The sequence below is a fragment of the Micropterus salmoides genome, unplaced genomic scaffold, assembly GCF_014851395.1.
Source record: "Micropterus salmoides isolate LMB-PRFRI ecotype aquatic unplaced genomic scaffold, ASM1485139v1 Ms_hic_scaffold_14, whole genome shotgun sequence".
NCBI lineage: Eukaryota > Metazoa > Chordata > Actinopteri > Centrarchiformes > Centrarchidae > Micropterus > Micropterus salmoides.
Window position 1 is genome coordinate 35,096,134 of NW_024040485.1, and position 15,714 is coordinate 35,111,847.

At 39.4% G+C, this 15,714-nt stretch overlaps 1 pseudogene and 1 gene segment (V, D, J or C); both read left to right on the forward strand.

Moving 5' to 3' along the window:
• The first annotated feature begins 883 nt into the window (after positions 1-883).
• On the forward strand, positions 884-1,991 carry LOC119902833 (annotated as a pseudogene).
• A 4,441-nt stretch (positions 1,992-6,432) lies between these two features.
• On the forward strand, positions 6,433-7,201 carry LOC119902834 (the record flags this gene model as incomplete). The annotated part of the segment is given in 2 exon segments: positions 6,433-6,815; positions 6,906-7,201. Coding segments are annotated over 2 exon segments (414 nt in total), but the record flags the coding sequence as incomplete, so codon positions are not given.
• Between the last annotated feature and the right edge of the window lie 8,513 nt (positions 7,202-15,714).

Genomic DNA, 15,714 nt, shown 5'->3' on the forward strand with positions numbered 1-15,714 from the left:
TCAATAATAACTGCTGCTGTGAAGAGAACAATTCTCAGACTGAATGTTGAACATCAGCTAGTTTCTCCTGTTGATTTAAACCTTGTTGTAGAGATGGAACATTGGCTGGGGATTATTCTTGCTGCTCTTTTCTTTGGTAAGATAGAAAGCACAACATCTTTTTATTCTTTTCTAAAGATTTATGGAAACAGCTGAGCTGTTTGTGTCCACAGAGTAACACTGTACAGCTGCCATTTTCCACTGTCTTCTCCTCTCAGCCTCATGAACAATGTTAGTCTAATGGCTTCATTTGCTCTACTTTTTCCAGGACTAATAGCTGGAGACACAATCTCTCCTGAACGAGAGGAAGTCAGTGGAAGAGAAGGACAATCTGTCACACTCACATGCAACTATCAGACAACTGACACCTATATTCTCCTTCACTGGTACAAACATCATTCTGACCTTCAGGCACCTCAGTTTATACTCTAAGAAACGAGCAAAAGGGAGCACAGGTGAACATATTCCAGATAAACGATATGAATCTGAAACATCAGAAACATCAACTACACTGACCATCAGAGATCTAACCCTGGCAGACACAGCTCTCTACTACTGTGCTCTAGAAACACAGTGATACAAAGTGTAGAAGAGGCTGTACAAAAACCTGAACCCAGATATCTGACTACTCTTCAAAGAGGAGGGAAGTGGTATTCAAACCACAGCTTCATATCAGATGGATTCTGCTAATTCCTGTTTTATCAGAGTCACTGTGGTTCCAGCTGCTAATGAAACACTGGGGGAGGATTCACAGGAGCATTATGGGTAGTGAGGGTCTGTACGTTTAACCAGGTTTCGGGCTCCAACAGAAGTTGTGTAAAGTTTGCAGATTGGAGGTTTCAGCCAGGTGTTTGTGTCCAGATTCCTTCAGGTGAATTTCCTGCAGATTCTCCTTCAGTCTGACCTTCTTGGATGATGATGACTGCAGCATCACTGTCATTTCTAAAGCTTCCATCAGCCTGAATGGAAACAGAGCACAGCAAGAGGAGGAGCTCCACAACTGAATATGAAAGGCTTCATGTTGGAAGTGAAGAGCTGCTGTGTTCTCTCTATTGTTCATTCAGTACAAGTGGAAATGATGCAGCTCTGCTTAGTTTGGATGATCATCTTCATGTTTCACACTGGTGAGTGAAATTAACAGCAGATTTTAAACATGATTCAGAAAAGTTGTGCATATTCTCAAGTGTTTCTCTCTCACTTTAAAGAAATATAAATGTCAGAGTGAAATATATCTTTGTCTTTTTCAGGATCCTCTGAGGATTTAGTGAAACCATTTAAAGATGTAATGCTGGCTTTGGAAGGAGACTCTGTGACTCTCTCCTGCAACTATTCAGGATCTTTGACTTCTTCTTCTGGTATCAACAGAAGTCCAGTTCATCTCCACAGTTTTTCCTTGCAGAATATTCAAAGAAAGCAGGGTTTTCTTATAAACATGACAAAACAGCAAAGGAGTTTCATCTGCAGATCTCCTCTGCTGCAGTGACAGACTCTGCTGTGTACTACTGTGCTGTGAGGCCCACAGTGACAGGAAACACCAAAACTCTGTACAAAAACCTTTGGAGCAAAGACAACAGAATACTCCACAACGTCCACTAGAGGGAGTCACACACTGTTAAACTTCAGTGGTTTATGATCTGAATTTGTGGTGCTGGTGATTAAACAAAACAAAACAATGCAGCAGCAGCATGTGGAAGATACTACAAGTTCTGAAATGTTATTTTAAATCAATTCCGACAAAGGATGATAATGATGTTGGATTGTGTTTATATAAAGAGAGACTATCAGCAGCCTAATAGCTGAGAGTTCTCAACCAAGGAAGTCCTTTCTCTCCACTGCTGTTTGATCCTTAAGGAGTAAATAATTAAAATGTCCATTCTGTAAAAACACATGATGTCAAGGCTCTGACTCAGCATCTGTCAGATATACCGGGTCGTTGCACAAATTCTGTAAGCAGTCCCTGTGCCCCACCCCCATTACCCACTGCCCCCACCCCCCAAAACCCCCCTCCAACACACATGTCATCCGAAATGTCAACACATTTCAACCTTTTTCAACATTTACTTCTATGCAATGACTATAATTGCTAAATGCTTTCACCCCCCACTACGATGCCCTTGGTCAAATATACAGGATCCAATCTGGAGATTAAAACATTTGTAAACCAATGATGGTCAATTAAATTGTTTACAGAACAGAACAGAATTCATGGATGACCAAGTAATGATCAAGCATGAAACAATAGAAGGAAAATTTGACATATGCAAACAATCTTCCTCTCTGGAGCTTAACATCTACTTTACTCAATTTATTTTTGTAAAGACGTCTCATGATATGATTTGTCCGAAAATGTGACACAAATGTAATAATGTGAATAGTACTGTTTGAGTAATGTATTGAATAAGTAATGTGGCTGTCATGTGTAATTGAATAGTTGTATATCGTCTGTCTAAAGATTGACCTCAGTCAGGACCTTCACATGTTCTGTCAAGAGTCAACCAGTTTTACCTTATCAGCGTCTTGTTAACTGATGGAAATGATGTCATGTAGTGAATTACAGCACCACAGCAGAGACAAACTCACTATTTGTCAGAGTTGTGAAAGGAAGGAGGGAGGGATTAAGGGAGGAGCAAAACTGGGACTCAAGGTCAGAAAAGACAACAGATGATGAAGAGGAAGGGCCAATGATGTGAAGCCCAGATCCATCAGAGTATCAATGTTCTTCCTCTCTCTCCTCCCCTCTCACTGCAGACATGAACCACTGGCTGAGAAACATCCTGATTCTGGCTCTCTGGCTAGGTAACTCTTTAAACCTACTGATTGTTCTCCTTTAATCAATCATCTTTATTGATCCATCTCTTCCTCTGCATGTTCTCTTCTTCCCCAGAGTGTAAAGGAGAAGACAGAGTGACCCAGCCAGCAGGAGATGTCATTGCTGCTGAAGGAGACACAGTTACACTTGACTGTACTTTTGAGACGACTAACACAGGTCAATATATATTCTGGTACAAACAGGATGGAAACAACAGCCCCAAATTCATACTGAGCCGCGTTCAACGGGATGAAGGGAAAACAGAGGAAGAGTTTAAGGAGAGATTTTCATCCACACTGGATTCCACCTCAAGATCAGTTCCTCTGAAGATCCAGAAGCTTCAGCTGTCTGACTCTGCTGTGTACTACTGTGCTCTGCAGCCCACAGTGACAGGAAACACCAAAACTCTGTACAAAAACCTTTGGAGCAAAGACAACAGAATACTCCACAACGTCCACTAGAGGGAGTCACACACTGTTAAACTTCAGTGTGATGATGCAGGTTGGATCCACTTTACTCTTTGTCATTTAAAGCTTTAGAAATGAAACCACTTGTAACTTCTTCACTCTGAACTTTACATTTCACCAAGGTAACCATAGTAACACTGTGTGAGCATTTCTTTAAATATTATAGATATATAATAATGAGAATATTGGTTCAGTGTTCATGAAAAAAAAATTTGTTTTCATATAAAAAAAAATGTTTAAGTGGATGTTTTTTAAAAGATATCGTCTCATTTAGGAACAAAACTAAAAATATTTCTATATAAATGTGTCTAACTAGGTAAAACCTTGGAAGATTTTCCTAGCAGTTCTGAAGTGTTTTTGAATCACGTCACACAAAATAATTATTAGTTATTGGATGGTAACTTTATAACATCAGGTGTTATTCACATAAATGAGAGACTATCACACTGAAAATCCTCTGACAACCAAAATCCGCTGAGAGTCCTCCACCAAGGAAGTCCTTTCTCTCCACTGCTGTTTGATCCTTCAGGAGAAAATGGTTCAAATATCCATTCTGGAAAAACACATGAAGTCAAGGCTCTGACTCTGCATCTGTCAGATTTACAGGATCCAGTCTGGAGATTAAAACATTTGTGAAAGGATCATAGTCCATGAAATAGTTTACAAAACAGAAAAGAATTCATGGATGACCAAGTGATGAAGCATGAAATGATAGAGGGAGAATTTGTCTGGAGCTGGACATGTGTTTTGTAGGTGATTTATTTTGTCTCATGTTTTGATTTGTCCTGAAATGTGACAACTATAATAGAATTGTGCGAGTAAAGTATTTAAAGTAAATAATATAAATATACTGTATGTATAGAAACTACAGATTAAACAGGAGTAAAGTAGTAGTTAGAGTAAAGCGAGAACTGAGTAGAAAACAGCTCTTAAAATCCTCAGTTATAAAATTTACAACTGAGAAAGATAAAACAAGACATTTTGATAAATGGGTTTCCTGCTAAATCGAATAAAAGTGATGAAACCTACCATTTAGGGCAGATATGCTACACTGCTCAAAACAATAAAGGGAACACTTAAACAACACAATGTAACTCCAAGTCAATCACACTCCTGTGAAATCAAACTGTCCACTTAGGAAGCAACACTGATTGACAATCAATTTCACATGCTGTTGTGCAAATGGAATAGACAACAGGTGGAAATTATAGGCAATTAGCAAGACAGCCCGCGGCGGCTGTGGCTCAGGAGGTAGAGCGGGTTGGCCGTTAATCGGAAGGTCGGCGGTTTCGTGTCTAAGTGTCCTTGGGCAAGATACTGAACCCCGAATTGCCACTGGCGGAATAGCCACCAGTGGCATGAGTGAGTGTGAATGTTAGTTTCCGTTTGAGCACTTAGGCTCAGTGTATGAATGTGTGTGACTGGTGAATGCAGATGTAGTGTAAAAGCGCTTTGAGTGGTTGAAAAGACTAGAAAGGCGCTATACAAGTACGGAGCATTTACATTTTTACATTTACCCCCAATAAAGGAGTGGGTCTGCAGGTGGGGACCACAGACCACTTCTCAGTTCTTATGCTTCCTGGCTGATGTTTTGGTCACTTTTGAATGCTGGCGGTGCTTTCACTCTAGTGGTAGCATGAGACGGAGTCTCCAACCCACACAAGTGGCTCAGGTAGTGCAGCTCATCCAGGATGGCACATCAATGCGAGCTGTGGCAAGAAGGTTTGCTGTGTCAGCGTAGTGTCCAGAGCACGGAGGCGCTACCAGGAGACAGGCCAGTACATCAGGAGACGTGGAGAAGGCCGTAGGAGGGCAACAACCTACTGCTACCTCTGCCTTTCTGCAAGGAGCAGGAGGAGGACTGCCAGAGCCCTGCAAAATGACCTCCAGCAGGCCACAAATGTGCATGTGTCTGCTCAAACAGTCAGAAACAGACTACATGAAGGTGGGAAGAGGGCCCGACATCCACAGGTGGGGGTTGTGCTTACAGCCCAACACCGTGCAGGACGTTTGTCATTTGCCAGAGAACACCAAGATTGGCAAATTCGCCACTGGCGCCCTGTGCTCTTCACAGATGAAAGCAGGTTCACACTGAGCACATGTGACAGACGTGACCGAGTCTGGAGAACGTTCTGCTGCCTGCAACATCCTCCAGCATGACTGGTTTGGCGGTGGGTCAGTAATGGTGAGGGGTGGCAATTCTCTGGGGGGCCGCACAGCCCTCCATGTGCTCGCCAGAGGTAGCCTGACTGCCATTAGGTCCCGAGATGAGATCCTCAGACCCCTTGTGAGACCATATGCTGGTGCGGTTGGCCCTGGGTTCCTCCTAATGCGAGACAATGCTAGACCTCATGTGGCTGGAGTGTGTCAGCAGTTCCTGCAAGAGGAAGGCATTGATGCTATGGACCGGCCCGCCCGTTCCCCAGACCTGAATCCAATGGACCACATCTGGGACATCATGTCTCGCTCCATCCACCAACGCCACGTTGCACCACAGACTGTCCAGGAGTTGGCGTACGCTTTAGTCCAGGTCTGGGAGGAGATCCCTCAGGAGACCATCCACCACCTCATCAGGAGCCCAGGCGTTGTAGGGAGGTCATACAGGCACGTGGAGGCCACACACACTACTGAGCCTCATTTTGACTTGTTTTAAGGACATTACATCAAAGTTGGATCGGCCTGTAGTTTGGTTTTCCACTTTGATTTTGAGTGTGACTCCAAATCCAGACCTCCATGGGTTGATAGATTTGATTTCCATTGATCATTTGTGTGTGATTTTGCTGTCAGCACATTCAACTATGTAAAGAAAGGATGTGTTATTTTAGTGTTCCCTTTATTTTTTTGAGCAGTGTATATAAACCAGAATTGAGGGAAAGGAAAGACTTTACTGGTTGCACTCTGTATGTTTGTTTGCAATACAATAAATTATGGACTGTAGGTTTGATGCCTTGTAATAATAAACCGGTTAAATAACGTCGGCCAGAGTGGCGAGTGTTTGCTGTACAATGTAACGCTGAAGCCTCTACGTGGTAAACTGGTGGTAGCAGCTCTTAACCATTCGCTCTCAGTGGAATATCCTGTTTGAAATGGTCGACACCACCGAGCTGGTTTTGGAGATCCTTATGTGTTCTGAACAGGCTTCATATTTTAGCCCTTTATCTGGAGAAGCTGTGGACAGGCTGGCAAACTGACAGGCCTTTAACATGATGCTGATACCATATTAAAAACATTCACTAATTGATCCTAATTGTCACACTAGGAAAGGAGAGAGTGAGGAAAATGTGTTGAGTGTAAAGTTGTCAGTCGGGGAATAACACAGGGCTGTGAATGAGCCCCGTCACTGTGATCAGGCTCCTCCTTCTAATCCACCAACTTAGTGTTGATGAAGACTAAACAGAGAGATCACAGCCTTCTTTATACTTGCTGGAGCTCACAGTTCCTCAACACTGCAGATATGACGCCTCTGTTCATCTCAGTGTTGCTGGCTGCTGTGTGCCTTGGTATGAACACAACTCTGGTTCTCTGATATCAATCCAACATTGACATGATTCTTTAACAGCACACTGATACTGTTTGTTGCTGTTTTACAGAATGCAGAGCACAAAAAGACAACGTGCTGCAACCAGAAGGAGACGTGACTGCTGCCGAAGGAGAGCCAGTAACACTTGGCTGTCTATATAACACCAGTTCTCAAAGTCCATATCTCTTCTGGTACAAACAGGATGGAAACAACAGCCCTGAATTCATACTGAGCCGCTTTAAGATCGGTGAGGGGAAAACAGAGGACGAGTACAAGGAGAGATTTTCATCCACACTGGATTCCACCTCAAGATCAGTTCCTCTGAAGATCCAGAAGCTTCAGCTGTCTGACTCTGCTGTGTACTACTGTGCTCTGCAGCCCACAGTGACAGGAAACACCAAAACTCTGTACAAAAACCTTTGGAGCAAAGACAACAGAATACTCCACAACGTCCACTAGAGGGAGTCACACACTGTTAAACTTCAGTGTGATGATGAAGTCTTAAATTACTTATATTCTACATAAATCAATGAAATATTTGTAATGTCTTATAGGTATAAAACATTTTAACAACACTTAGCAGGAAGCCTTTCATTAGGAGGGGATGTCTCTGAATGATCTTCCTCGAGGGTTTTTCAATCATGATTTTTAAACCTATAGGCAAAGGGAACATACAGAGATAATATCTTTGTGTCACAGTAAGTTCAATTGGGCAAAGAGGAACAGAGTGGACCAGACCCAGAACCAGAGGCAGGTTCAGTTTTATGGTTTTCAAAATAAAAGAGTACACTGACTTACAGCAAGCTGAGGCAGGCCAAGGTCCACACAGGCAGACACATAGCAAACACATCCAAAGGAAGCAGCAATAAACCAAATCTAAACGGTCTAATACATCAGGCCAAAAATCCAAAACACAGGAAAACACTGGGAAATGGCTAGAAAGCTTGACATATAGACAAAGACAAGGCAGGCGCACAGACTAAACACACAAGTGAGGGGAGATTAAGTAGACACAGGTGAAACTAATTAGGACAGGGCAGCCAATCAAACGGGCGGGAAAACACGAGGGCAGGAAATAAAGTAAGACAAGACACAGGAGATACAACATAAAATAGAAAATAACAACATCAAAACCCAAAACCATGACACCATGTCAATAATATGGAGTCTTAAAACACATTGTGATTGGTTTATGGAATAGACGATAACTGACTGATGAACTCAGCACCTGGCTGTGAGCTCTATTTTCTTTAAGTTAATCACAAGTGCTTTCACTTTGGCTGACTTATAAAAAAGAAAATCAGAAAGAAAGAAAAGCATAATTGCAGAGAATTAAGAACACCAGTAAATATAAATATGTCTCGGTAACACTTTATTTGAAGGTGCTTGTAATAAGCAGTAATTAACAGTTAATAAGCAGCAATTAAAAAATAATCAAACACTTTATAAAGATGTTTATAACACAAATAAGTGTTAACTAAAGCACAATTAACTCATTTATTATTGATAAGACACTTATAGGCCCTTATTAGGAACTTGTTGATGTTTATTTACCTGTCATAAACATTATTAAGCTGTTTATTAACATTTTATAAGGGCTGGTTATTGATAAATTAACAGAAATGTTATTTCCTTGTAAGACACTTGTAGTGGGTTAGGGTTAAAAAATCTTAATATTTATAGGCAGCTTATGAAATACATTTTCATTAATATTGACACTTAACGTTAGCATGCAGCTATAAAATAAGACTTGTCGTTTAAGCTAACTTTAGCATGCAGCTATGAAATAAGGCATGTCGTTTAAGCTAACTTTAGCATGCAGCTATGAAATAAGGCATGTCGTTTAAGCTAACTTTAGCATGCAGCTCTAAAATAAGGCATGGCGTTTAAGCTAACTTTAGCATGCAGCTATAAAATAAGGCATGTCGTTTAAGCTAACTTTAGCATGCAGCTATGAAATAAGGCATGTCGTTTAAGCTAACTTTAGCATGCAGTTATAAAATAAGGCATGTCGTTTAAGCTAACTTTAGCATGCAGCTATGAAATAAGGCATGTCGTTTAAGCTAACTTTAGCATGCAGTTATAAAATAAGGCATGTCGTTTAAGCTAACTTTAGCATGCAGCTATGAAATAAGGTGAGTTGTTTAAGCTAACTTTAGCATGCAGCTATGAAATAAGGTGAGTTGTTTAAGCTAATGTTAGCATGCAGCTATGAAATAAGGTGAGTTGTTTAAGCTAACATTAGCATTCAGTTATAAAATAAGGCATGTAGTTTAAGCTAACTTTAGCATGCAGCTATAAAATAAGGTGAGTTGTTTAAGATAACTTTAGCATGCAGCTATAAAATAAGGCATGTAGTTTAAGCTAATGTTAGAATGCAGCTATTAAATAAGGCGAGTTGTTTAAGCTAACTTTAGCATGCAGCTATAAATTAAGGCGAGTTGTTTAAGCTAACTTTAGCATGCAGCTATAAAATAAGGCATGTCGTTTAAGCTAACTTTAGCATGCAGCTATAAAATAAGGCATGTAGTTTAAACTAACATTAGCATGCAGATATAAAATAAGGCATGTCGTGTAAGCTAACTTTAGCATGCAGATATAAAATAAGGCATGTAGTTTAAGCTAATGTTAGCATGCAGCTATTAAATAAGGCGAGTTGTTTAAGCTAACTTTAGCATGCAGCTATAAATTAAGGCGAGTTGTTTTAGCTAACTTTAGCATGCAGCTATAAAATAAGGCATGTAGTTTAAGCTAACTTTAGCATGCAGCTGTAAAATAAGGCATGTCGTTTAAGCTAACTTTAGCATGCAGCTGTAAAATAAGGCATGTAGTTTAAGCTAATGTTAGAATGCAGCTATTAAATAAGGCGAGTTGTTTAAGCTAACTTTAGCATGCAGCTATAAATTAAGGCGAGTTGTTTAAGCTAACTTTAGCATGCAGCTATAAAATAAGGCATGTCGTTTAAGCTAACTTTAGCATGCAGCTATAAAATAAGGCATGTAGTTTAAACTAACATTAGCATGCAGATATAAAATAAGGCATGTCGTGTAAGCTAACTTTAGCATGCAGATATAAAATAAGGCATGTAGTTTAAGCTAATGTTAGCATGCAGCTATTAAATAAGGCGAGTTGTTTAAGCTAACTTTAGCATGCAGCTATAAATTAAGGCGAGTTGTTTTAGCTAACTTTAGCATGCAGCTATAAAATAAGGCATGTCGTTTAAGATAACTTTGGCATGCAGCTATAAAATAAGGCATGTAGTTTAAGCTAATGTTAGAATGCAGCTATTAAATAAGGCGAGATGTTTAAGCTAACTTTAGCATGCAGCTATAAATTAAGGCGAGTTGTTTAAGCTAACTTTAGCATGCAGCTATAAAATAAGGCATGTCGTTTAAGCTAACTTTAGCATGCAGCTATAAAATAAGGCATGTAGTTTAAACTAACATTAGCATGCAGATATAAAATAAGGCATGTCATGTAAGCTAACTTTAGCATGCAGATATAAAATAAGGCATGTAGTTTAAGCTAATGTTAGCATGCAGCTATTAAATAAGGCGAGTTGTTTAAGCTAACTTTAGCATGCAGATATAAAATAAGGCATGTAGTTTAAGCTAATGTTAGCATGCAGCTATAAAATAAGGCGAGTTGTTTAAGCTAACTTTAGCATGCAGCTATAAATTAAGGCGAGTTGTTTTAGCTAACTTTAGCATGCAGCTATAAAATAAGGCATGTCGTTTAAGCTAACCTTAGCATGCAGCTATAAAATAAGGCATGTAGTTTAAGATAACTTTAACATGCAGCTATAAAATAAGGCATGTAGTTTAAGCTAACATTAGCACGCAGATATAAAATAAGGCATGTAGTTTAAGCTAACATTAGCATGCAGCTATAAAATAAGGCATGTAGTTTAAAATAAGGCATGTCGTTTAAAATAAGGCATGTCGTTTAAAATAAGGCATGTAGATTAAGCTAACATTAGCATGCAGCTATAAAATAAGGCATGTAGTTTAAAATAAGGCATGTCGTTTAAAATAAGGCATGTAGATTAAGCTAACATTAGCATGCAGCTATAAAATAAGGCATGTAGTTTAAGCTAACATTAGCATGCAGCTATAAAATAAGGCGTGTAGTTTAAGCTAACTTTAGCATGCAGCTATAAAATAAGGCGTGTAGTTTAAGCTAACTTTAGCATGCAGCTATAAAATAAGGCATGTAGTTTAAGCTAATGTTAGCATGCAGATATAAAATAAGGCATGTAGTTTAAACTAACATTAGCATGCAGATATAAAATAAGGCATGTCGTGTAAGCTAACAGCTATTCAAATTAACATCATTTTATCGTCATAAAATACACATTTAAAGTCGACAGGAACAAGATAAAACCTTCACAAACCATCTTAGTTGTCTAAGAAAATAAGAAATGTACTGAAGTATAAAGGGTAGCTGTATTAGGAGTGCAAATTACAATGTGATGTCCAATCTCGCATTCATGAGGTATATATAACTTATAGCTCTAATAAAGGCCTATAATTGTCTTATAAGCAATAATTAATCAATTAATAGTTTATTAGGCTTTAATTAACACTTCTATTGTTGTTTATAAGCATCCTATAAGGTCTTATAAGTGTCTTATTAACTGTTAATTACTGCCTATTACAAGCACCTTAAAATAAAGTGTTACCTACGTCTCATTTACAGAAAATAAAGCAAAAACTTTCACATCCTGTGGAATTTACTGGTAAGGTAGGAAGTGGAACAGAGAGAAGTGAAAATCCAGAGCTGCGAGGAGACGGAGAGATTGAGGGAGGAGCTAAGCTGTTAGTGAACTATAGAAGAGAGAGGAACTTCCATATTCAGCAGAGTTCAATACACAAAGCAGAAACATTCCCTTTATTCAACATGCTGTCATTGGACTATTATGTACTTTCTCTACTGTTACTATCCATTCTAACAGGTATGTGAGATCCTGCTGAGAAAGTTTCATTACTAACTTTTCTGGATGGGATTCATTTGTTGAGTCTTTTACAACATGAAATAACAGAGTTATCTCTTCCTTCAGGTGTCAGCTGTGAAGAACTCACTGCAGTCAGGAATGAAGAGTTCACTTTAGAAGGCAGCTCTGTTACTCTGTCCTACACATACTCTAAAAAAGCTGATGGTAGTGATTATTTCTTCTGGTATCGACAATATCCAGGAAAACCACCAGAGTTCCTCATCTTTCACTTGGGAACACAAAATGCAACAAACTCTAGATGGTCTGCTAAAGTGAGTGATGATAAAACCGATCTGGATCTGCAGATCTCCTCTGCTGCAGTGACAGACTCTGCTGTGTACTACTGTGCTGTGCAGCCCACAGTGACAGGAAACACCAAAACTCTGTACAAAAACCTTTGGAGCAAAGACAACAGAATACTCCACAACGTCCACTAGAGGGAGTCACACACTGTTAGACTTCAGTGTGATGACAGTCTGAATTTGTTGAAGTGGTGATAGAAGCAACATAAAATGAAGCACAGAAGACAACACAAACAAATATGAACTTGAACAAATAACATAATTTGAATCCAGCATGTCCATAAACTGGTTGGTATCACAAACTCAGGTTTTCATTGATTCTTTTCATCTTTATAAAAGAAGTTTCTCTGTTGTTCTCTCAGGCTGTGATTTCTTGTGGTGTACCACAGGGTTCATTCCTTGGGCCTCTCATTTTCTATCTACATGTTGCCTTTAGATCAAAAATACAACATCCGTTGCCATAATTTTACTGTCAATATGTGATTTTAGATTCCATCAAAATCCAGTAATAATGGCAGCTGGTTTATTAGATGTGAAGTTCTGGTGTTCCAGACCTTCCTACAATTAAGTGAGTCCAGAAATTAGAAGATTTTATTTACCCACTAAATTCAGTAAACCAGGTGAAATCAAACTATGCCAGGATGTCAGTTGATGTTTAGCATAATGCTCATAGTCAGTGCATTAGAGGCGTACAGAGAAGTCATTATCTGTTTCTGTTCAACCAACAAAATGATCTGTCTGTTTTTGAAAAGAAGACTGGGTGTGGCCATAGTTTATACAGGAAGTCATGTTAAATTGGGTAATGTTGTAACTAATTTCATTGAATACATACTCTACATTTCATTTCTCTCTCTTTTGATTTTCATTTTTAACTAAACTAAGTTTCATGAACTGAATTCCACCACCACCCAACCTTTAACTGAACAAACACAAACTGAAAACAATGCTTGATACTTCAAAAGATTCTGTTTTACATTGAAAAAAATTGCAGTAAACATACAGAAAAATATCCATCGATGTTGAATTCCAATAGGCTACAATTGCATGAAATTTAAATCAGCAACACTAGTGGAACTACAGCAGAAACAAAGCTGCATTCAATACTACCAACTTGAAACAGCGCCTAACAGAATACAGTGAGTCAACCTTAGGTAAGTCAGCAAAGGCTGCACAAAAGCAGCAAACACTGGACGATACTATGAAGGAGAGAGACATTTGCATTTTAGACTCTGCCCTACTGGAGCTTCACAACAAGGTTTGTGACCACCTACGAGGTGCTTTATCAGATGTGACAGCTACTGGTTATTCAATAGTCAAGCAAATATGGTGGATTGATTTGAATAACTTGAATGTAATTGAAGTGTGCACTGTGCAACTGTGTTAACTCGGGAAAATACAAGTATCAGATCCAGACTCTGTACAGACAGGCCTGCCCACAGAAATGACTGGGCCTCTGAGAAGGTCCAGTAAATGGGCCCTCTGCAAATCTGCTTTACTCATGTCAACGCATGCTGTGCTCTCTCTCCATCTCCTACATAAACACATACATGGCCTGCTGCATGGGTGCACTTTTGATGTTTTGATGTTGTGTACAACAAACAGTACTCATACCATTTTCAGGAGAGGGGGGGGGGGGGGGGGGTTCTTCATAAAACAGGCTGTATTTTACTGAAGCAACATTACATTTTTTAAGAATGTTTTGTTATTTTAAAAAGTAATGGTGAGCTTTTTGGTTCAAATTTAAATTTGGTTATCTTTCCTTATATTTAGAATGAACATCATTAGTGCTGGATTGCAAGGGCCCCCCTAGCAGCAGGGCCCCAGAATTCTTTCCCATCCCCCCCCTTATGGACGGCCCTGTGTATAGGCAGATACGTCATATTAAAAGACTGAGCAAAGAACCTGTAGGGGACAGAAGAACCTGATCAGGACGTCCCTAATGAAAAGTCCTCCATGTTCCCTGAATAGAGAGCAGGTCTTCAGGTAGGCTTCCTTCTAGTGGGACCTGCCTCGGTCTCACAGTGGTGTGAAGAACTGAAAGTGGACATTCAGGAAACATTTCTCTGAGGCAGAGCTGCTCTGGATGCACAAATAATCTCACTGGCTGAACTGAACTTTGGTAGACAGCCAATCTCTAAAAAGGGGATTCTCTGGCCCCGCCCACTGAAGTCCAACTCAACCAATGAGATTCTTTGCGTCTCCAGAGCAGAAATGTTTGAGGAACTAAAAGCACAATCAGCTTGATGTTGAGGAGAAGGGCTGTGCAGCAGAGAGGCTGTTTAGTTTCTTCATTCTACTGCAGTGGAAGAACATTGCTCATCTGCTGTCTGTCTGGCTTTAACAACTCCAAAGACATGTTGCTTTACCTCTTTTTACTTTGCTCTCACTTCATAGGTGAGTGTTGGAGTGTTTGTGTCCACAGAGTAACACTGTACAGCTGCCATTTTCCACTGTCTTCTCCTCTCAGCCTCATGAACAATGTTAGTCTAATGGCTTCATTTGCTCTACTTTTTCCAGGACTAATAGCTGGAGACACAATCTCTCCTGTACGAGAGGAAGTCAGTGAAAGAGAAGGACAATCTGTCACACTCACATGCAACTATCAGACAGATGAAGACTATATTTACCTTTACTGGTACAAACATCATTCTGACCTTCAGGCACCTCAGTTTATACTCTGGAAAGGAGCAAAAGATAACTCAGGTGAACATATTCCTGATAGAAGATATGAATCTGAAACATCAGCAACATCAACTACACTGACCATCAGAGATCTAACCCTGGCAGACACAGCTCTCTACTACTGTGCTCTAGAAACACAGTGATACAAAGTGTAGAAGAGGCTGTACAAAAACCTGAACCCAGATATCTGACTACTCTTCAAAGAGGAGGGAAGTGGTATTCAAACCACAGCTTCATATCAGATGGATTCTGCTAATTCCTGTTTTATCAGAGTCACTGTGGTTCCAGCTGCTAATGAAACACTGGGGGAGGATTCACAGGAGCATTATGGGTAGTGGGTACAATGACAAACTCTACACGGTACAGATCAAACCATGTTTCAAGTCCAGGGTGTAATTCACCTCCCAAGTAATTAATAAACATTGGACTTAATTCAAAGCAATCATCTCAGAAGAAATAGACACGACACTAAAGAAGTTATAGACAACAAACAAAATAACTAACTCACTCATTAAATAGTTAAAATTAACAAAACTTAGAGATCAAATCATATTCTGAAGTAAACAGAATTTTCTGGCAGGGGAGCTTTGAACATTTCTTATAGATTTAATTAATACAGAGAACTCATTTCTAAGTGCATTCCAAGAAGGGGGGATTTCACAAAGTGACATGTGTGTATATAATATTTAGTAATAATAATGGTATTATTGATCAGAAATTTAATTTGTTTCTTATTTAGGACCACACCTAGTTGGACAGATGTGAAAGAAAAGAAATCTATCTTTATGAGTTTGGACGTCAGCCAGTGTGATGGAAATGTGATTTACTGTGTTTACTGTTTCACCCTGCGTGCTTCATTATTTTATACAAAGGTTTCACTGTGTGGTATTTGATTATTTGAT